The sequence below is a fragment of the Caenorhabditis briggsae genome (assembly GCF_000004555.2).
Source record: "Caenorhabditis briggsae complete genome, chrII, whole genome shotgun sequence".
Lineage (NCBI taxonomy): Eukaryota > Metazoa > Nematoda > Chromadorea > Rhabditida > Rhabditidae > Caenorhabditis > Caenorhabditis briggsae.
The window spans coordinates 7902017-7924501 of record NC_013486.2 but is presented as its reverse complement, the minus strand read 5'-3'; the positions used below and the strand labels follow the sequence as shown (position 1 = coordinate 7924501).

General features: G+C 39.9%; 5 protein-coding genes across 5 annotated transcripts; 3 read left to right on the top strand and 2 right to left on the bottom strand.

Moving 5' to 3' along the window:
* Positions 1 to 3926: 3926 nt before the first annotated feature.
* Positions 3927 to 6136, top strand: Cbr-nlp-18 (the record flags this gene model as incomplete). Its single annotated transcript, XM_002631148.1, has 4 exons — positions 3927 to 3995; positions 4178 to 4236; positions 5108 to 5185; positions 6046 to 6136. 4 exons carry the CDS (start codon positions 3927 to 3929, stop codon positions 6134 to 6136), a joined length of 297 nt encoding a protein of 98 aa, XP_002631194.1.
* Positions 6137 to 6565: 429 nt separating this feature from the next.
* On the bottom strand, positions 6566 to 10757 carry Cbr-let-858 (the record flags this gene model as incomplete). The annotated part of the gene is made up of 9 exons (XM_045242327.1): positions 6566 to 7265; positions 7314 to 7415; positions 7465 to 7956; positions 8001 to 8205; positions 8257 to 8359; positions 9408 to 9548; positions 9597 to 10490; positions 10536 to 10634; positions 10686 to 10757. 9 exons carry the CDS (start codon positions 10755 to 10757, stop codon positions 6566 to 6568), a joined length of 2808 nt encoding a protein of 935 aa, XP_045092152.1.
* Positions 8587 to 9350, top strand: CBG02985 (the record flags this gene model as incomplete). Its single annotated transcript, XM_002631150.1, has 3 exons — positions 8587 to 8748; positions 8796 to 9026; positions 9099 to 9350. The coding sequence occupies 3 exons, from the start codon at positions 8587 to 8589 to the stop codon at positions 9348 to 9350; spliced, it is 645 nt and encodes a 214-aa protein (XP_002631196.1).
* Positions 10758 to 17596: 6839 nt separating the features above from the next.
* Cbr-ram-2 lies at positions 17597 to 18635 on the top strand (the record flags this gene model as incomplete). Its single annotated transcript, XM_002631151.1, has 3 exons — positions 17597 to 17679; positions 17751 to 17835; positions 17883 to 18635. 3 exons carry the CDS (start codon positions 17597 to 17599, stop codon positions 18633 to 18635), a joined length of 921 nt encoding a protein of 306 aa, XP_002631197.1.
* An 871-nt stretch (positions 18636 to 19506) lies between these two features.
* Cbr-col-81 lies at positions 19507 to 20531 on the bottom strand (the record flags this gene model as incomplete). The annotated part of the gene is made up of 3 exons (XM_002631152.1): positions 19507 to 20265; positions 20314 to 20398; positions 20455 to 20531. 3 exons carry the CDS (start codon positions 20529 to 20531, stop codon positions 19507 to 19509), a joined length of 921 nt encoding a protein of 306 aa, XP_002631198.1.
* Positions 20532 to 22485: the final 1954 nt, after the last annotated feature.

Here is a 22485-nt window from a genome sequence, read left to right as displayed (position 1 = left end):
GCTCCTATTTTTGTTATTCCGTTCTAACCATTTCGTCCCGAAAAGTATAATCGATTTGAAATTAGTACTCTAACCAAAAGGATATCATGAGTTATTTCCCACATAAACAAGGAAGCTTTAGTACAAATGAATTATTCGAACTAGACGTTTTCCCCCAATATCTGAGACTTTCCCTGGGAAAAATGTGGGCGATCCGAGAGAAAAAGATGAATCACAAATTTATTTCTGATTTTCTTGTGTTTTCCTGTGTTTTTTGTTCAGGCTTCTTTCTTAATTCTTTTTGAATATGTGTCATATTGTGTTATGACTTATGGTTGATATACTATTTATTGGAAAGAGACGTCAGATATCAGTGTATGGGAGATAAAAGAAGAATGGGAACAGAAAAAAGTTAGTCACAAAAGGAATTTAAATAGAAACAACGAAATCTGTTGAACGTTTGAATTGAGTCTGGATATGTTATGACGTCGGAACCATGGTTAACTATATCGAACGATTTAGGAAAATTACATATTTCTATTTTGAGATAAGAATGTTAATTTTTCGACCGAATAGCACAATAGCTTTTAAAAATCATACACTCAATTAGAAGGCTACCCATATCATCCAATTTGAGCCCAGAAATCTCGGTTCCTGTAAAAGATATCGAAAAGTTATCAACTGAGAGAATGCTGATCATAATATCACAAATATTTCGTCGGTTGATTACTTTTCTATATCATTCACGGTAACCCAGATAAACTGGCTCAAAATTGCCGGTTAGGGTGGCCTTCTATTAGAATGCTTATGGTGAACTGTGGAAGAGAAATTCTGGTGGCCGTAGCCAAAGCTCTTACAATGACAACTGCAATCTAATTTTATTTTCAAAAATTTTTTTCTCTATTTTTACTGATTTTTTTCCCCAAAAAAGTCGGAAAATTAACGATTTTGATAATGAAAAAAATTGGCTGAAAACGCACGAAATTAGAGAAAATGAATACGGAAAATAAAATTATTTTTAGGTTACGGTAGTTATCGTTGTGGGACCTTCGGCCACGGCGACCATCGTTTCTCATCCACAGCTCTAAATTTTTCTACCAGAATAATGCATTTTCTAATCGAAAAAACCATGATTCTTTTAACTTTGAATCAATACTAATTTTATACTCAAAACATTAAATCACTATATATTCTTAAAGTACGAAATTCAGGTGATCTACTACAAAACAGCAGTATTGACTTTAGAAGATCACGATTCTTCTTTTGTTTTTGAAGAAGATTCGCAGAATCAGTAAACCAAATTTTGTGATGTTCTTTTTTCAGATTCGGTCGAATTGCAAATATATTTCATGAATTTTACAACGTCTTCTAAGAATTTAAAAAATCAGATTTCAGAATCCGAGTGTCTCTTTCCCCTTCCTCGAAACCATCAAAACCAAATCCTTTTCTCTTTTTTTATGCTCATTCCAAATTCTCCGATAATTCAAAAAAACAACAGCACCTTCATTTTGGTGTCACAGAATTTGCATCTTCCGTGTCCGGGAGGTATCCTTTCCGAATGGATCCGCTTCAAATTGCCATCATAAATTTTCGCCGACTCCAACAAAACATTTGTTGCGAGTGGAGTGTTGAGCTGAACCCCTTGATCATCTTTTGCATGTTTCCCTGCTTCTTCTACAATACAACATATCTGCCTTCTTCTAAATATATATCATCCAGGAGGGATGATGTTATGACACCTCTTAATAAGGATTGACAAGATGGAAACAGAAGGGAGCAATAGCCCCGGAGGGCATGGATAGTGACTAAAAATGAGATGCACTTGATGTCATTACAGTAATCCTCCTCTACTCGTCATCTTTTTTTTTTCTTGCGAAATTCTCTGCCTATGTGAGGAAGAATGGAAAGCTCGTGCAGTCTAAATTATGTAAATTATAGTGCAATTAGTGATGAATAATTGATCAGCAACTGGAAAAGCAGAGTATACGATTTGTTTTTGCTTACAAGTTTGGTTTTTTGTAGGTCAAAAGGTGTCACATGAGATTAAATACAAAAAGATTATAACATGGGATTACCATTTATCTGTTTTTGTGCCAACCTTTCTGGAATCTCAGTTATACAAGAGATCAGATATCATTCTGGGAACTTTTTTGAAAATTGTGAAGTTGAATTTTTGACTTTTTCTCATGACTCAAGTATGAGATTTTTGAGAAACACCCTCATGACTTGATGAATATTAAATGGAATTTCAAAGGGAAAAAAGTTCCAAAATTTTTTTAAGGAGATTGAAATGCGATGAGAGTTATGGTATGAGAAAATGACTTCAAAAGGATAAGTACTTTTTGGAAAAGTGGATCAGCACACAATTAAATTTGATGTTCGGCCAATGAATCAGTTTTCAAAGCTACTGATTTTTATGAATAGGGACAAATTTTGTTTCATTATCACTAGAACACCATTTGTGGGAGTCTTCTTGATGTTGTATTCTTTACGTGATTGTATACTGAAACATCAAAATGATAGAATTTTGAATTAGTGATTTGATTTGTAGTTCATCAGTTGAAAATTGAGCTTTCTGAATCTATATGATCTCCACACACCCACACACTCCAAAAGTTTTGCCTATACTCGATCGGCTGAAAATCCTTGAGCCAGATTTTTCGGCTTGGTAAATAAAGTTTTTTCTAACGAATTCGTACATTTACGGCTTTGGTTGTGGTTTTCAGTGTCCACTTCAATTCTGACGTTGCAGTTTTTTTTTTGAAAATTTTGTCTCAAAAATATTAAAAAACAATAGAGAGTAATAGCGAAAACATAAAAATTCCACCTCTGCGCTTAGAGTTTAGAATTTTTTCACTGGACCACACAAACTCTAGTTGTTGTTGTTTTGTTCAGTTTTGAAAAACTTTCAGAAATTTTGGAGCTATGATCAGACTGACCATGCCAGCTATATGAAGATAAAGTACCAGTCAATAGGATACACAAAAATATTTTTCCAGTCGATTTTCCACCAGTTAAATCGTTTTCAAAAAGCTGCAGCTCATCTGTTAAGTTTTCGATCACTTAGTGTAAAACAGGCCTAGATTGAGAACTTTGCATTTATAAAATTTTTCGAAAGCACCTATATCTATAGATATTCAGCTATTTGCTGATTTCTGGAAGACACCCTTTTTGGCCCGTGTTTTTACAGACAACGTGAAAAAATAGGTGTCCTTCAGAAATCGGCAAGTAGCTGAAAAACTAGGAACTTTGGAACAATTCTGTGAATGCAACGTTTTTTATCTGTCTGTTTTATAACCTTTAGTTACTGGAATTTCAAAGATCCAGATTTCTTGATGAGTGCGAACAAGGAACCGAACTTAATCGAAATTCTAAAAGTTTCCCACGGACTCACGCGAATTGCTGATCATACTCTTCACATCATGCAGATCATAGATGAAGTCTCTGATCTGACTATGAGTTCTCCATATTTTATAATTTTCCATATTTTTGTTTTAAAATTCTCTTCTTCTATCAATTATGCAGACGTGTCTTCTCCGCTCTTCAACTTCTCTTCTCGATGTTTTTGCCACGTCATCCTCCAGAATCCCGAACCTAAACTTCTCTCGTCACCTCACGAGGAGCCCCATCTGCTGCACCTTCCGTTTCCCACGTCATTCCTTTTGAAAAGGTCCATCCCCTTCAAAAATTGTACCTCCTTCTAATGATAGTGTTGAGAAGGAAAGAGGGGTTTCCGTTTGCGTGTCACCTAACAAGCTCCGATGCTCCGCCTACTTTTTCCAGCAACGCCTCAGGGCGAAAGGGGCGGAGCTTATCCTTCTCCGAGGTGCTCTGAGAGCGCACAGACTTCTTCATTCATTCATCGGATTTTGTTGCCATCTGATATCCTTCGTTTTTCAACTTTGAATTTTTTTCATATTTCAGTGGGTACCCATCTCGTCCTCGCGATGAACGCCAACGTTTACTCGATTGTCTGCCTTTTCTCGTTCCTTGTTCTCTGCATTTCAGCACAATTGGTAAGTGAATCTGACTCATAAGAAGAAGTAGGAGAAGAAGAAGATATGTTTTTCTGAATAAAAAGATATATGTAAAAAACACGGAACACAATGTTAGCAGCATGGTGCGGAATCATTCAATTGAGCCTCAAGTGGATTTAGTTTTTTTTCTTCTTCGTTATGCTTGTTTTTTGTGATTTCAGCACGCTGACAACAATGCTGCTGAAGTGGAAGGAATCGTGGACAAACGCTCACCATACAGGTTAGTTGGGGGGAATAACAGGAAATTGAAGAGAGAATCTTGTCACATCTCGAGGTTTCTGGAATCTTTAGAATGTGACAGGATGTGGGAAGATAATTGGATGAGTCTGGAAATTTTCAGACAAGGATCTAGTTTTGATTTGGGATGTCTTTTTGTTCCGGCAGACGTCGGGGGGACTAAGGTAGCCTATAGCTGCAAATGCAATGTAATTAGAAAGTGTGAATAACCAAGTACCGTAAATCTCGAGCTCAATCATCTTGGTTCATTCGAAAGATATCGAAAAATGGTCAACTGATAAAGTTTTACTGATATTATGACAAACAATTTCTCAGTTGACTAATTTTTGATATCTTTTGAAGGAACCGAGATAATTGAGCTCAAAGTGTACGAATTAATAGGATGGAATTCCATTAGAGCAATTCCGGTATCTAGGCATCACAATTCAATTTAATCTCTGACTCTGAAAACGACCTAGACTGCTACCGTATTCTCTGCACGACTTCCTCATTTTTCAACAATTTTCAACTTGTTTTTTTTTCATATCAGACTTGTATTCTGACGGTTTCTAAATGCCTTCTGAATTTCTGATTGCTCTGGATGACGAGTCAGAATTTCTCTTCAAAACAAGCTCGTAAATTTCCAAACAATCATATCCAACATTTCCAACTTCTTCCCTTTCTTTTAACCAAAATAAAAACTTCATTTTTCCAACCACTAGTACCCATATTTGTGAGGGAGATAAAGATACACTTTTAATGGTCTTTAAAAACAGAAATCTCTTTTCTCTTTTCAACTAAAAAAAGTGACCAGTGAAAAAAGCGGGAAAGTTCTAGAATTATATATTCGTATATAATCTGAATTCTCATTACAGGGCATTCGCATTCGCCAAGCGCAGTGACGAAGACATCGACTTCCTTGAGAAGCGTGCGAGATACGGATTCGCAAAGAGGTAAGCGAAATAATGAGATACACGATCTTCTGGAGGTTGACGTCAAATAGAGTAGATGACGTGCAGAAAGGGACGGGAGAGTGAAATTGATTGGGATCTGTTAAAAAATTAGCAGAGTTAGGTTGGGAATTGTCACGTTTCCTGGTTAGAAGAAGACTATGGGAACAGGCGATTTAGTTTTTGTAATAGTAGTTGGAAATTATTTGAATTCGAGCAACCCCTAAAAGATTTCCATTCATTATCTTCCTTATATATAAAACGCTACACGCGTCTGTTGGTCCCGGTGTCACTCTGTCGACTTTTGAAAAAGTTAAAAAAAAATATGGATTTACGTGACCCTTTGAGAAAAAATAAGGAGCGGACCGACCAACCAGCTGAAAAACTCGGTTTAATCGCGCCGAAGGCGCACCAGCTTGCTGGTTGTTAATTAGAAAAAACAGACACATCGAATATTCGCACAGACTTTTGAATGAGTTAAACCGGAATCTCTGCTCTGGTTCTCACCTGAGTCCTATTCCGAGAAACTTCAAGACCCCAGACTTTCTCAATATCCTATTTTTCCAAGAACTCCAACTTTTTTATCTAGATCCATATTTATCAAAAGAATATGTACTAACTAATAAGGCGCTTCTCAAATATTCCTGGAACTGGGTTTAAAAAAAACAATTGTTTTCTCGCGCTTTTTCCGATGGAATGCTGGCACAGCTGAGTAGCGAATGTCAGCAGTTAAAGCGTTCGCGTCGAGACCAACGAATGTTCGAAACGGTATTTAAATGTTAGCGACCGAGCGCATTTACAAGACTTTCCGAAAAATAAGAATTGTCCAACTTCAAATTTTCTCACTAAAAAACTTTTTTCAGATCTCCATACCGAACATTTGCTTTCGCCAAACGTGCCTCCCCATATGGATTCGCGTTCGCCAAGCGAGGCCAATTCTCGTCGTTCGCCTAAAATTGAATAATTTTCTTCTTCTCCCAATTTTTTTAGTTTTTATCCCCTAAATGTCTTGTGTGTGTCTCTCTCTCTCCCATCCCGACTCTTTCCTCTAACCCCCGTTTTTTCATTTGTTTTTATCTCACACTCCCTCCTTCCTATCCGTAAACTATTCTTGAATTGAATGTTGTTGCATTGTGTGTCCTTATTTCATTTGCCACCATTAGTGTCGGCAGTAATGAAAGTGGGAAGATAAATAAACTTGAATTTTGTGTGGAATTATTTTAAGAGAACAACAGAGAAACTAGAAGACAGGAATATTCATGTAAAACCAAATGCTTCTGGTTCACATCAGACAGAGAGATAGTAGAAGTTAAACGAACAATAAATTAAATGAACATTAAAAAATGGAGAACATTCAGTGAAATAAATCAATTGAACTTGGAATCAATGCCGACGGCGTCTGTCATCAGATCCAACCTTCTCTTCGCGACGACGATCATCATCATGCCTTCTCTTTTCATTCCTTTCACGACTTCTGCTTCGATCACGATGATCCCGACGATCACGGCTTCGGCTTCTTTCTTTTCTGTCACGACGATTGTCCCTTTCCTCGCTACGATCTCTGCGATCTCGATCCTTGCGTTCCCGACGGTCTTCTTCTCTGGAGTCATGGCGTTGACTACGTTTGTCTCCACGATCTTCCTTTTCTTTGCTGCGATCTCTACGGCCACGATCATGACGATCATCTCCAGAATCACGACGATCTCGACCTCGTCGTGGCTCTCGATTTTCGGCGCTTCTATCGCGACGACCCTCATCGGATCGTCGCTTCAATTTCTCCTCATCATTACGTCTTTCAGCTCTCGAATCTCCACGAGCCTCTTTATGGTCATTGGTATCTGTCTCCTTTTTCTTTAAAACGGTTCCACTCTTTTTCTTCTTTTTAGGAGGTTCCTTTGATGAATCGGATGATGAGCTGCTACTAGAATCATCGGACGAGTCCGACGAACCAGATGAATCCGAAGAATCAGACGAGTCCGACGAATCCGATGAAGAATCAGAGCTACTCTGTGCGGCTTTCAATTCATCGATTATTCCTTTCTTCTTTTTGAGGCCTCTGTTCAACCATTCGCGGAGTTCCAATCTGAAACAAATGAATAAAAACTTTGAACAAAAGAATCAAAAAACTTACGTTAATCCTCCAAGACCGATCATTGTGAAGAAGTTGATTGCAAATCTCGCATCTTGCGGATCCGTACGGGGAAACATACCCACGAAGCAATGTGCGAGAGTTCTGAAAAAAAAATTATTTGAGTGAGGCGAATTAAAACAAATGATCTTACGGATCTGTAACTCTGGTGTGCAGTTTCACCATCCCCATTGCTTCAACGAGTTCCATGAAGATAAACTTGATGTAAATTCGCCCAGCAGAGGTCGTGTCTTCTTCGGTCATCTTGACATCTGCCAGAATCTTCCACTCAATAGCATCAGTAGATAGCAGATGTGCAACAAGACGAGCCAAATTTCTCAGTTTGGTGATGTCAATTCTGTGAACAGTGGCGTACGTGTCTTGACAGAGCTTCTCGAAACATTGTTGATATTCTAAGCGGAGACGGCAGAATCTCTCAATGAGCATTCCATAGAAACGTTCGTAGGTACGTTGTTGAGCACAGCAATCCACGAGCATAGCGCACAGTTCGTTCTGAAATTCACTTTTTTTTTGAATAAACTTTAATATGACATTTACTTGAAGATTGTCTGGAATTTTCATCTTGAGCAATTTGTGAGCAGCTTCTTGGTAGTCGAGCGATGACTGTAATGTCAGGTAGACTTCTCTGGAAATTTTTTTGTACATTTTGATATTTTTTGTTTTGGATACCTTCTGAAAGCAGTGAGATTTTGATCGGTGTTATCAATGATTTCTGTTGTCTTCCTGGGAGCTTCCTCCGCTTCACTTTCCTCATCATCGTCTTCTACTTCCTCTTCCTCGTCACTAGAAATATCTGCATCTCCGATGATTTCTTTACGAATCTCCTCGTAGACGTTCTCGTTCTTTTCGAATTCTGGATCTAGTTTGAACACATCTGAAACAATCGAATTAAAGTTTATTGCATGATCTTAATGCGGTCACTCACTGAGTCCATTCTCCGGATCAACAGCATCTTCCAAGTTGAGTGTGTGGATGATCTGATCTTCTTCTTCAATCAAATCCAAGTCTTCGACGACCGCTGGATACGCCTGCAATTATTCATCATTGTTGTCTCATATGGAATACGTTGTTGCGACACAAAGAGGAGGCGATTTCTAAACACATAAAAGCTTTTTCTAACGCGATAGCCACAGTACCGGCCAGCTGACGACGCCATTCAATTAGCAGATTGGTGGGAAATGGATACAGGGGAGGGGCATCAAAGTGTAGAAAAAAGGAGGAGGAGGAACAAGATTGTTCAACAAGGATGATGCTTATGGATGCGTGCGGAGGCTGTCCTCAATTGCCATCTTCACGAGTATACAATCGTCGGAAAGCGATACCAAGCCGACCATCAGTCAGTATTGTGATGATGAATGTCAACTACGTTCTCGTTCTTCTCGTTCTTGTCGCCGTCGTTGCACTTTCGGATCAGGCGGTAAGTGCGAAGAGTGTCAAACGATTTACCGCAAAATTTTTTCTCAGGATTCTGATGCCCAGTATCGGAAAGACTTGAAGCAAATAAATTACTACAACTGGTTACTTCACCGTCATCGAACTGAGAAGCAGAAAATTGAGAAAACCAACAAGTGGGTTATCAGAAGAAAACATCAAAAAAAGATGGCAGATTCTCCTGATATTTTTGTTTCCAGTGACATCAAAAAGGCACGTCTCGCTAAACTGCAAGAAATATTGGACACACCAGCTCCACATAATGTAAGTACTAGACATATTTTTGATTCGGCGGAGGCGTTTTACAGTTTTTACAATAACCGATATACTTTTCAGGTAACCCTAATTGCATTAGAATCGGATTTCGGAAAACTTCGTCACTTTGTGCACCCAGTTGGAAACAAACCAGTCACCGAGAATGCAGCCGAACTTATGTCAATCATTTCTCCACAGAACAGACAAGCAAGAGGACAACACGATGCAGCTGGTAAACAAGAAGGACTTGTGGAGTTTCAACTATCCGAAAGAGAATACCAGAAGTTCTCTAAATTTTTGTCTAACAGAACTATAAAGAAAAAGTTTGTCTAGGTTCTCTATTTTAGGAATCGCTTATTATAATAAATTATTTATTTGTCTCTTACTCACCGCGAATTTGTCCTTTCGAATCTGCATCGCAGTTTCGATCATATACTGGATACGTCGATCTAATGCATTTTCCGATCTTTCGGTTTCCATCAAAATCGCACGAAGACGGTCGTAGACACTGTTGAGAGCAGCTGGAGCAATCTGAAACAGATATTTTTATGACAGCGGAATAAAAAGAAACAATGATACCTCCATGAGCTTGGCTCCACATTCTTTCAGAAAAGCAATAGCCACTTCCACAGAATCGTCTGTTGGTTCCTCGAGCATGAGAATCATGATTTCCAACGCAAGAACTTCGTGAGCCACTTGCTGATTAATCAGATGAGCAATAAACTTGATCACATTCACAGTGACACCTCTGTCATTTCTGCGGAAACTTCTTTTGAATTGAACGATAAGACGACGAAGTAAGAGTTCTCCGATGTGAGGGAACTTAGAATTGATCACTGCAGCAAGGGCAGCGTAGACGTTGGAGAATCCTGGGGAGAAAGCTTGAGCTTGAATGATGTCACGGCACAAAAGTCCTTTTGAACGGATCACATTCTCTTGGAGCAACTCTCTTACAATTTGTACAAGATTTTTGGCGTTGACTCTGTTTACCAATCCGTGAATCTTCTTCTTCATTCTTTCCCAGTTCATGCGCTGGTATTGCTCACTCGACTTGTCGGTGATTTGTTGTTGCATCAGACGCAATTTGGCCGGTGGGATGTATGCTCCTCCAGTCCGTGTTCGAAGAAGATCCTTCGGATCATTTTTCTTTTTCTCTGGTTCTTCAGTTGGTTTTACAGCTTGTGCTGGAGATTTAGCGCGAACTGGAGATCTTCTTCGAGCAGGAGAGCGGCGGTCCCGAGATCGCGAGTGAGAACGGCGATCCCTAGATCTCGAGCGAGAACGGCGATCCCTAGACCGCGAGCGGGAACGGCGATACTGGGACCGCGAATGGGAACGGTGGGACCGGGATCGTGAACGCGAAGGGGAGCGGGACTCTCGGTGACGTCTGTGTTGTGGAGAAGCTTCCGAACTTCTATTGGGCGGTGTTAGTGGCATCTTTTCGTCCTCGTGACTGTCGCGACGCTTCCCCGACTGAAAAAATGTTTTAAAACATGGTCAATAGAAAATCTGTATTACCTCTCGACTATCTTTACGAGACGATTCCTGAGATCGGTTTGATTTAGGTGATTCTGAAGGACTCTTGGGATCATCAGTGTTTGATGTTGGAGAATCTGACTGCAAAACCAACTTCTCAATTTACAAGAATAAATACAATATTTAAACTACCTGCTCTCTTGCATCCTTTTCTTCGTCGTCTCTTACCGCTGGTGGAGAATCTGGCGACGGCGAACGGCTCATTTTCTGAAACACAAATCGATACTGTTCAAAACCTTTTAACGAATATTTAAATAAGAAAATTACTATGTTTCCACAGAAAACAGACATTCCATGAAAATAAAAAACCAATTGGCTTTCGAAAAAGCGATCGCTGCATTCGAAAAATTATTTTCGAAAAGTGCGTTAGGGCGCGCTTGCGTCAACGAAACTGGCGCGATGTTCAAGAACAAATATTGAAGTCGAGTGTCAAATATAAGGTACTTTGACAAAAATCATAAATAACTCTTCGAATATCACTTTGTGCATCACTAAAAAATAAATTGAAAAATAACAGTTATGAAAATTTATATGAAATGAGATAAGTTATTTGACAGTAAATGTACTCTTCTAGAAGGAGATCTTCCGAATTATTCTGCATTATTTTCAGTCTTTTTTAAATTCATGTCCTAACCATCAACCAAAAACACATTTGTATTAGTCATGCTCCAATTCAAAAGCATTGTCAATGACTTGTTTTATGTTCCAATCAGTCGGCTTGATCTAGGTTACCGATAAAACAAATGCTTGTCGTCTGGCAACTGAGGAAAACAAAATAATAATAGAAATAACAGGTTACCAAAAATCTTGTCTGAATTATAACTGTCTTCGATTGTATACCAATGAATTCGGGAATCATGAAAAAAACATGGTAGCTGGGCTTGCCTGTCAACAGAACCGAAAATGGCAGACTTTAGAACAAGTAAAGAATCGGTGTGTAGAAGAGTTGGCATTATGAAGACCTTCCTGGTATTAAAAATTATCTAATTGAATGTTGTATTAGGTGTCAGACAATCAGAAATACCCCACAGAAACGGAACAATCCGATTTCCAGCCACCATAGTTGTTGACGATCCGGTTCCGGGCCGTCAAGGGAACATCTGATAAATAACTCTTTTAAAAATTGTCAGCAGAAGCATACCAGAACCTCCAATAAGAATCGACCGGCTTTGTAAGTGTGGTCTGAGCCAAAAAATTTTGCCCGGCCCTAATACTGATTTTAATGCTGGTAGATTCTTAACAGCTCGCCGAGTTCTATCATCTGATATGTTGTTTTGCCCACAGTTTCCATTTTGAAGCGACTTATGTGGAACTGTGTCAGTGGAACTCTTGGGAGAATCTGAAATTCTGAGATTCTGAATTTTCGGGAATCAAAGATTCTGAGATTCTGAGACTCTGAGATTCGAAAATTCTGAAGATCTGAAATTCTAAGATTCTGAAATTCTAGGATTCTGAAAATTTTAGATCCTGAGATTCCATAACTCGAAATAGTAGAGTTTTGAAATTCGGGGGAATTTGAAATTCCCAGATTCTGAAATTTGAAAGTTTGGAGATTATGAAATACTGATTTCGAAATTCCGAGATTCTGAGATTCTGAGAACCTGTGATTCTAAAATTCCAAAACTCAGAGAAATTCTGTGATTCTAAAATTTGGAAAACCTGTGGTTCCGAAGATATTTTGAGATTCCGCAATTTGGAGATTCTGAAGAATTCGTAGGTTCGTTTTCTACCTTTTTTTTACAATTGAAGAACGTTTTTTAAAATTGTTTTTGCAATTTTACAGAGAAAGTTTCAAATTTCCAGCCAAAATGTTCTCCATGGATTGCTGAAACACACAAGTATTTATCCCAACCACGCTGTTTTAAATCATTTGAAAGTATTAGCAATGTAATTTCCCTGTGTCTTCCTAGACCACCAAATCAAAATATTCAGTCTGTTATCACCTTGTCATCCCTATTTCCGCTATTTCCAACTTTCTCCCTTGTCTCGTTTTTTTCACACTGAATTTGTTTACAATCGAAGCATGAAATCGTTATCTGAAGAAATCGGTATCTGAGAAAACGAGGCGAAATAAAATTGATATTTTGTCCTTGAGAGGTGAACCGAAAGTGAGAGAATCGTAGTAAATGGTATCTACGATTTGAATCTTTTTTCGATCACAAGGGATGGCTCCGATGGCAGACGAAAGGAAAATCGTTTTTCATTTCCATCTCCCCAGATTACAATCTTCATCGGAATTTTACTCTCAAATGGAGCCTCGAAGGTCGTCGTGCCCCTTGAATGGTCAATAACAAATCATCAAAGATTCCATGTGTTTCTTTTTTGTTTATCTCTCTGAAACATAAAATGAGGAAAATGAGAAAAAGAAGAAAACTGAAATGCGATCGAATATCTGATATGACGCTTGTTTCCGTAGAAGAGGCAATCGTTCGAAACCAGGTGTTCAGAGGAGGAAGGATTAGGCAATTTGTAGGATAAACATTGACGTAATCTTATCACAGAAAGGTGTTTCATAATTGGCTTTATCGAATGATTATGAGATTTATCGCTTGTGATTATTTACGATTGTTTGGGTTATCAATGGGGTACGGTATCCAATTGCCAGAGAAAATCCCTTGTCTTATATCAAACATCAGAAAAAGTGTCGGAAGTTCACCCAAGTTTTATATAAACCTTACCAAGTTTTTTTTGAATATTCAAGGGCGCCGATTCAACATCTCAAACACATTTTTTCAGGTTTTCTGTTAGTTATCATTGACAATGATAACAGTCTCTTGTAACCTTCACTTAGAACCGAAACACACATTCTAACATCAAAAACTTTTTAGCCATGTTTTATGTATCATCTCTATCAACGAGGGAACCAGACAACATGGACGTTAGGTATTGAAGTGGGTTACACTGATCTGGATATCAGGGAATGAAATAAGAGGTGCTGTAATCAAGCAAACTATATTCAACGGGCGGGTTCTCAGATTTTCAATGCACTGGCTACATATTGTTACAAAAAACTGAAGCTGTGGGCGAGAAGCACTGGTGGCTGTGGCCGAATGTCCCACAACGAGAACTACCGTAACCTGAATACATTTTGAATGTTCCTCAAACGAAATATAATTTTTTGTTATCGAAAAAGTTGTCAAAAAACGTACGGAACTCGTGAAAAAAACTTTAATAATAAAGACATTTTTAGACTACTGTAATTGTGGGACCTTTGGCCGCGGCCACCGGCGTTTCTCCAAAGCTCCGCTTTTCTAGTACCAGAATAATATAAACGTTCGAATTCTGTTTTCTTGCTTTCTTATCTTAATACTTTCACAATTTAAGCAGATATTGAACAAAAAGCTTCCAAACATGACCTTGACTCTGGAACAAGTTGTAAACTACATCTTTTAACGCATAGTAAAGAACCTTCCTTGAAATGATTTGCGCCTACAGTAAGATCTGATTTAAAAAACGAGTAGGGAATCCCCAGTTAAAGAATTATCCTCAATTTTGCCCTTTCCAGTTACCCTGTATTGCATTATTTAACCCCATGTGGTGTTATAAGGAGGCGTATGACCTTTAGCCGGCTTCTCGTCTTCGTTATTCTATTCAATTTTTCATCATCAAAAGAACTGTCAAAACAGTTGCCTCTCTCTTTCTTTTTTAGTGTCGAAAAGTCATAAAATAGGTTGACACTGCTTCTGCTGGGCCCAGGTAAAGACGAGAAGCGACGACGTAATGCGCATAGATTACACAGTCTGAAAAAACTACGACAAGCGATGCCAGGGGAAGCGAAGTGTCTCGCAGATGATATCTTTAGGTTGCCGAAAAGGAAGAAGAAACGAAGCTTCATTATATTTTTTGCCAGTGTCCGCGTGTTGGACGTTGCGAGTGTTAAGTTTTTTGGGAATAGACCTATCGCCTTCCGCAGATCTTCATCACTTCAATCAGAAAATAATACGCAACATTTGAAATGAACGGTGTGATAAGAAGAGTTGATCTTTTCCCGGAGGGTAGACAGTATAAGAATCTGGAAAAGACGTATAGGAGAAGGAAGAAGAAACAGGACCGTTTTATGATTATGGCTACCTGTTTACATTACAAGGATACCTCATTGTCGAAATCGTCTGGAGAATGATGGAAGACGATGATGGGATTTCGTGTTTTAATTCTGCAAACGAATTAGTCGTCGGAATTCTGCAAATGGAGTTAGTTTGATATCAAAGCGAATACAGATTGAATGATTTTAGAAAGTTATTGGCCTTTACTTCTCATGATTCATTGATATCTCAAAAGTTACAGTAGTTCTGTTTTCTGCAAAAGAGAATATGGGAATCAGGATAAGAACTGCTTTGAAACGTGGAAGTAAAACTTAAAGGAGATTATCTGATAATATTTTTTTGAAGTAACGGATTCTGCAAATCAGAAAAATCCTCTTCACTGTTTCGAATAACAATTTCAGAATATTTTGTATAATTTATTAGGTTGGCGGGAAAGTCTTTGTCACTCTGTTTGTTTAATCACTGTTCTCGTATATGGAGGCTGTGTATGATATCGACTCTAGTGAATAACAAGGTGATAAGAACCTTCCATATAAACAAGTCCCATCTCCTTCCCTGCTCCTCATCTGTAATTGAAACGATATGTTTGTTCCCACTGCTATTCACATCAGACATGTTTTGATTTACCTCTTCCTATCTCACACCACGATGAAGGATTCGGAAACTTTCTTGAAGAATGTGTACAACACACATGCCCCTCACTACAATACTATTCGCAATTGGTTCCATCGTTTCGAAAAAGATGACTCCTCGCTCGATGAAAAGGATCGCTCTGGGAGACCCCGTGAGTTGGATTTGGACAAGCTGAAGCACGCATTGCAATCGGATCCATTTCAATCTAGCCGTGAACTAGCTGTCACATTCGGAGTTCACCATAGCACAGTCCTTGAAGGTTTGAAGTCTCTTGGAATGAGAAAACTTTTTGGTCGATTCATACCTCATCACCTGACTCAAGCCAACCTTGACCGCCGAGTCGACGATTCGATTACTCTTCTCACTCTCCACGCGGGCGATCGATGGCTGGACCGGCTAATAACCGGAGATGAGAAGTGGGTCTTCTACGATAATCACCACAGGAAATCCCAGTGGGTTGGAGAAGGAGAGAGCCCACAGGATGTCCCCAAACCCGACCTTCATCCGAAAAAAGTTATGCTCTCTGTGTGGTGGGGAGTGGACGGCCCCATCTACTGGGAACTTCTGCCCGAGGGCAAAACAATAACCGGAGACCTCTACACTACTCAACTACGAAACCTCAAGAAAGCAGTCGACCGTTCGGCCCTGAAAGACAAGAAAGTGTACTGTCAACATGATAACGCTCGCCCACATGTTTCGAAACAAGTGAAGCAGGAGCTGATGGGATATGGATGGAATGTTCTCCCTCACCCCCCGTATTCTCCTGATCTTGCTCCTTCCGACTATTGGTTATTTGGCGATATGACACGTGCCTTCGAAGGAAGAAGCTTCAATTCCCGTGGAGCGGTCGAAGCGGCACTCAAACAATACTTTGCCTCACGCCCGGCTGGATTCTACCGCAATGGAATCCATAAATTGAGGGAACGTTGGAGACATGTTGTTGATAATGATGGACAATATTATTAATTATTCGGTTATTTTTTCTTTGAGAAATAAACTATTGAAAAAGTGACAAAGACTTTCCCGCCAACCTAATATTTTCAGATAACAATTTCAGAATCTTCGCTTCCACGAACTGCTTGTTTAAACCATTCCAGTCTCCAATTTTAAGAATCTTGAAATCTGAGATTCTGAAAGACAACACATACAGTACCGGTCAATAAAAACTACAAACGCGTATTTTCCAGTTGATTTTCAACAATTTTGACCATTTTCTGGAAACTGAAGCTCGGCTGTCAAGTGTCGGATTACTGAAAACTTTGGAGGCTGTAAAAAGGACCTAAATTGAAAACTTTGCATTCATAGAATTTTTTGAAAATTCCTAGTTTTTCAGTTATTCGCCGATTCCTGGAAGACCCCCTTCTTTTGTCCCATTTTTGCGGTGTCTTTCAAAAATCGGCAAATAGCTGAAAAACTAGAAAATTTCAAAAAATTCTGTAAATCCAAGGTTTTCAGTCCGAGGTAGCTTTGTTTTTTCGTACCTGGATGTTTGATTAGTTTCATTTTCAGGGGCTATCAAAGAAATCAGCAAAACCAGAAAACCGTACTAAACATTTTGAATTTCAAAAGAACGATGATATTTAGTATCGAATTGAATTTTTAGATCACAAAAATCAGTTTCCACACTTCCTCAAAGCCAAATTTTCCTCCATATTTCAATCCGAACGCAACATATATTCTGGGAATTTTATTCCTGTTTATGTAGAAGGAAGTGATAAATTGATAAGCGATATCATGTTCCTTTGAACAAAAAAAAAAACGGAAAACTGATATTCAATTTGTACACGTCGAGTCCAGAACTGTTTCAGCAACTGTTTTCAAATGGAGTATATGAAAAATGGAGCATATAACCGGAAACCTTTCCGAATCTGAAATTCAGGAACTTCCGATATTTGGATTTCTGAAATTTTCTAGTTTTGTATTATGCTCAATGGAAGTAATCAAAGTTCACACCATACTCAACTTCCTCATTTCTCCAAAGATCTTTCTGAGATAGTGAAAACCATTTTCTCACTTTTCATTGTCATTCAGCTCATCGAACAGTTACAAATCTCTCTTCTCTCTGTTAGCTGAATTATCTCTATTTCCTATTCAAAAAAAAACGACCTTGATTACTCCGAAAACTGAGATCTATATCTACTCATCAACTCATTTTCAGCCTTTCTCTCTCCCCATCCCCACTTCTTCCCATCTCTCCCTCCAAATCTCTTTCCCAACATCATATCCAACCTGTCTCTCTCTTCTAGGGGGCGTGGTTTCCCTCCGCGCCTGTCGATTTTTTTCTCCTTCGCTTTGTTTTGGCAGCATGAGAGGAGGCAAGTGTATAAAAGTGCGTAGCCGGTGGCAGGTAAATCAGCAGCATTCGAAATGTCTTCTGCCGATAACGAGAAGAAGCTTTGGGTTGAGGCCGAGTCCCTCCGCAAGGTCGCCTTCTTTGGCATCTGCATCAGGTATTCTATTTTTTGACTATTTAGTTATTCCAATTTTTTAAAAGTTCCCTTTTTCAATTTCATTTTTATAGTACCGTTGCCACTTTGACCGCCATCATCGCTATCCCATTGTTGTATAACTACATGCAACATGTTCAATCAACCCTTCAAACCGAGGTATCCCCCTAAAATCTCGAGTATTTCTCTTTAATTCCATTTCTTAGGTTGACTTCTGCAAGCACCGCACCAATGGTCTCTTCGACCAATACGAGCGTATGCAACAGTTGAAGGGAGTTCGTGGAAAGCTTATCGTCAAGCGTCAAGCTGGATACGACTCGAACGTTGATGCCGCCGTCCAAGCAACTACTCAATCCTCAGGAGGATCTTGCTGCTCTTGCAAGGCCGGACCATCCGGACCACCAGGACCACCAGGAACTGACGGAGCCGACGGAAAGGACGGACTCTCCGGACCAGACGGACAACCAGGAGCCGATGCTGATCCAGAGGCTACCCCATCGGAGGCTGATTTCTGCTTCGACTGCCCAGCCGGACCACCAGGACCAGCCGGAAACGCCGGACCAAAGGGAGCCCCAGGAAACGCTGGAGCCGACGGACAACCAGGAGCCCCAGGAAACGCCGGAGCCGCCGGAGCCCCAGGAGCCCCAGGACCAGCTGGACCAGACGGACAGCCAGGAGCCGCTGGACAAGATGGAGCCCCAGGAGTCGTCGAAGAGGTCGCCGTTCCAGCTGGACCACCAGGACCAGCCGGAGCTCCAGGAGCACCAGGAGCCGATGGACAGCCAGGAGCCGCTGGACAACCAGGACAAGACGGACCACAAGGACCAGCTGGAGACGCCGGAAGCGACGGAGCCGCCGGACAACCAGGAGCCGCCGGAGAGCAAGGACCAGCCGGAGAGCCAGGAGCAGGAGGAGGCTGCGACCACTGCCCACCACCAAGAACCGCCCCAGGATATTAGAATGTTGTTATCTAACTACATTTATGTATATTTTCTGTGTTCTTTCGTTTTGTTTTCTTCTCAATCACCATGATTCTCAGAATAAATTACTATCATACAAACTATGTTCAAATTCTTTAAAAGTTTGTCAAAAAATGTTTTAACCGAATTGACGTAATCAACCTTCAAAAAATAGAAGAAATTGGGTGAATGAATAGGAGGATAGAATAGGGGGATAACCAGAGACCGCCTTAATTTGTTTCACATGACAATTTGTTGTCTCGTCATAAAAAACACGTCTTCCATTTCCAAGAAGACAATCATTTTATTGAAATCCCCGTTTCCAATGTTCACCTATTAGGTACATGATTCAAGCATTCAACAGGGGTAAAAATGACTGGGTGAAGTAAACGACACCCAAAAGTCATAATGAGATATCGCCTCTCACTCGACCGGTTTCCTTTGGAAAAATGGGAATGAGAGATGTGTAGAGAATTGAAGGGATATATAGAAGGTTGAAAACTGAATGGGTGTTCGGAACGGTTGCTTATTTGGCAGTTGTGAATTGGTTCAACTTTTTGAAAAGAATCGATGATCATCGGATATCGGGATCTGGCAACTAAAGTTCTGAAAACATAAATCGGTAAAAAAAACAGAGAATTTTAATGTGGGTTTTTTATGCTCGCTTTTTATGAAATTATTATGATGGACTTTAAAATCAATACTGTCGAGTATCAAACTTTGCTTTTACAGAAAACAATCTTTTCAATTTTCTTTTCTTTCAAATTTCAACACAAATTCTACTTGAACGGTTTATTTGTCCGTATTCTTCGGCTACATGATCAGTCATGAGATACTCTCTTATCGAAAAGAATGAAAGACAAAAAAGAATCTAATATCCTGGAGCAGTTCTTGGTGGTGGACAGTGATCGCAAGATCCAGAAGATCCAGAATCTCCATCCTCTCCATCGGCTCCTGCCTGTCCTGGTTGTCCCGGTTGTCCATCGCTTCCGGCCTCTCCTGGTCCTCCTGGCTGTCCAGCTTGTCCTGGTTGTCCTGGTCTTCCGTCTGGTCCAGCTGGTCCAGCCTCTCCTTGGGATCCTGGTTGTCCAGCTGGTCCTGGAGCTCCTGGAACCTCGCGGCTCTCTCCTGGTTGTCCTGGTTGTCCGTCTTGTCCTGGGTTTCCATCTTGTCCTGGCTGTCCAGCTGGTCCTGGTGGTCCTGGTGGTCCTGGGATGGCAGCTCCTCCGCTTTGTCCTGGACGTCCGTCGTTTCCTGGTGCTCCTGGCTGTCCTGGAGTTCCTGGTGGTCCGGCTGGAGCATCACCGCACTCGAAGCAGAATTGTCTGTTTTGTTGGTGCTCGTAGCTGTCAGATCCATCTTGTCCTGGGGATCCTGGGTTTCCAGCTTGTCCATCGTGTCCATCGTTTCCTGGACGTCCTGGTGGTCCTTGTGGTCCGGTGGCTCCGACTCCGCATGAGCAGCACTCGGCTTGACGTCTTCTGATGGCCTTTCTACGAGCAATACGTCTCTTGCTCATTCCACGGTGGGCTTCACGCTTGACGACGAACTTGGATGGGACTCCGGTGAACTCTTCGACAACTTGGTATTGATTGTGAAGGCTGAGCGAGCGGTGCTTGCAGAATTCAACCTTTAAATATTAAACTTTGAGTTTTATTCAATGTCCAGTTAAGGGAACCTCAGAATCAAGCTTGGACTGAACATGCTGCACGTAGCTGTAGAAAGCTGGAATAGCAATCACAGCGATCATGGCGGCAGCGATGCTGAAAATTATTAATGCAACTTCGGACTAAAAATTTCAGAGAAAAGTAAAACTCACGTAACAGAGATACCGACAAAGGCAATTGAGCGGAAGCTCTCGACCTCCTTCTCAACGAGTCTTCTTTTGTCTTCCATGATTCGATGCTGCGTGCCTTTCTCAGTCAATCAGTTGCCCTTTTATACCGCATTTCCAGAGAAAGTTTACAAAATTAGAACTGTCTGCGTTTCCATGAACTGTACCAATCTTTATCAGTCTCTCGTCGGTTTTCCACCAGAATTGTGTAACTTACAGTTTCAAGGAGAACTGCGCGATGATGGTGTATTTGTGGGAAGGAGAGTAGAAAGAGAATATATTGCAGGAAAAAAAAACAACAAAGAGGAGGATGTTCAGTACAAAAAAGGAGAAGATGGAGAAGAAAGCGGAAGAGAAAGTTTAGTTTTTTTAGGAAGCTTTCGGTTTGATCGAATCAGTGATAAGACAGAAAAGTAGAGAAAAAACTTTGAGAGAAAGTGTTGGCTGTAATAAAGGTCAGTTTCATTTCTCAAGAATCACTTCACACTCGATTGTAATTACTGTCTGATGACCAAAGTGATTGAAATACTGCGTTCAAACTGTTTAGTTCGGTATAAATATTATTTTTGACACCTTTTTAGAATAAAGGAAGTTCTGAGTGAAGGAATAAAACATACAGTATATCTCGAACTCCACATCAGTCGTTCGGTGCATCAGATGTCCAAAAAATATTCAAAAAATTGTTGGTTTTTTGATAGCCTTGAATCGGTGATGAAACAAAAAAACATCCTAAAAATTCATAAATTCGGAAATTTAGAGTTTAAAAAATTCAGAAATTCTCAACTTCGGAATCCTCTAATTTGAATATTCGAAAAGTCAGAAAGAAGTTCGAAAACTCGAAAGAATTCAGAAATTCTCAAGTTTTCAAATCCGGAAATTTTTAAGATTCGAAGTTCCGAAATTGGAAAGTTTTCAAACTCGGTAATTCGAAAATTGAAAAGTACAGAAAATCAGAAAGTGTGAAACTCTGAAATCAACAGAAATCGATATAGCTGAAACCAGTTACCGTAAAATCTGTATTATACAGTGCGTTGCAGGTTCTTACATCCACCATGTTTAGGGTCATAACTTGAGAGCTGTTAAAGGTATCAGCCTGATATTTTGAAAATCGGATTCGGGACAACAAATTGGTGAAACCTTGAAAACTGCCCGAGTTATCTGGAAAAGTCGGAAAATATGCCTTTTGCAACCGTTGCAAGTTTACACGTCCACTCCAAAGATCAGTAGATCACGACCTCCAGCGAAGACGGAGGTGTCCAATTATGATTTGGTACAGCTAAAATCGCTGTAAAAAGTTGTTTTCATTACGTGTTTCTCTTTCTTTGAGTTTGTATCATTTTATGGGATCTTTTGCCGACTGGTGCTGGAAATGCTTCAATCGGGGCAGTTGGTGCAGCTGGATAGACCAAAAAGTTACCAGAAAGCAACTAAATCATTCACACTGTCATATCAACTGTTTTCTCATCCAAAAATTACGAAAAAAAACAGGATCAGCTCAAACCCTGCTCTCAAGATCCCAACCCTCTACCAGTACTTTCGTTTTTTTAAATGGTGTAACCAGGAGCTGAAACTTGAAGTCATCCAGCGCACGAGTTAGAGGTGTCTCAAAGATGATCCAGGCATCAAAAAAGCAATCATGGTCCCAGCTCCGACACCTACCGACGATCACAAAGTACGTCTCAACTTCTTTCAAAATTGCATCGGATCCAACTGGGGGAAGGTGTTAAAGTTTAACATGATCTACCAAAATAACCTCAGCATGAATGGTTTTCATTGTAAAAATTATCTGACAAAATTATCACCGTTTATACCGCTTACATTTCATTAGTTGACAAATTTCGAGTATCTTTTATAGGAACCGACTAGTTTTTACTCGTTCGTCCTTAGTTTTTAACTTTTTTAATGGGTTACGTAAATCTAAGTTCGATTTTCGAGTTTTTTAAAACTTTTCAAACGTTACTAGAGTAACGTGTCGACAGAGACTCGTGTAGATTAAAAGAAATAACTGAAAAACCG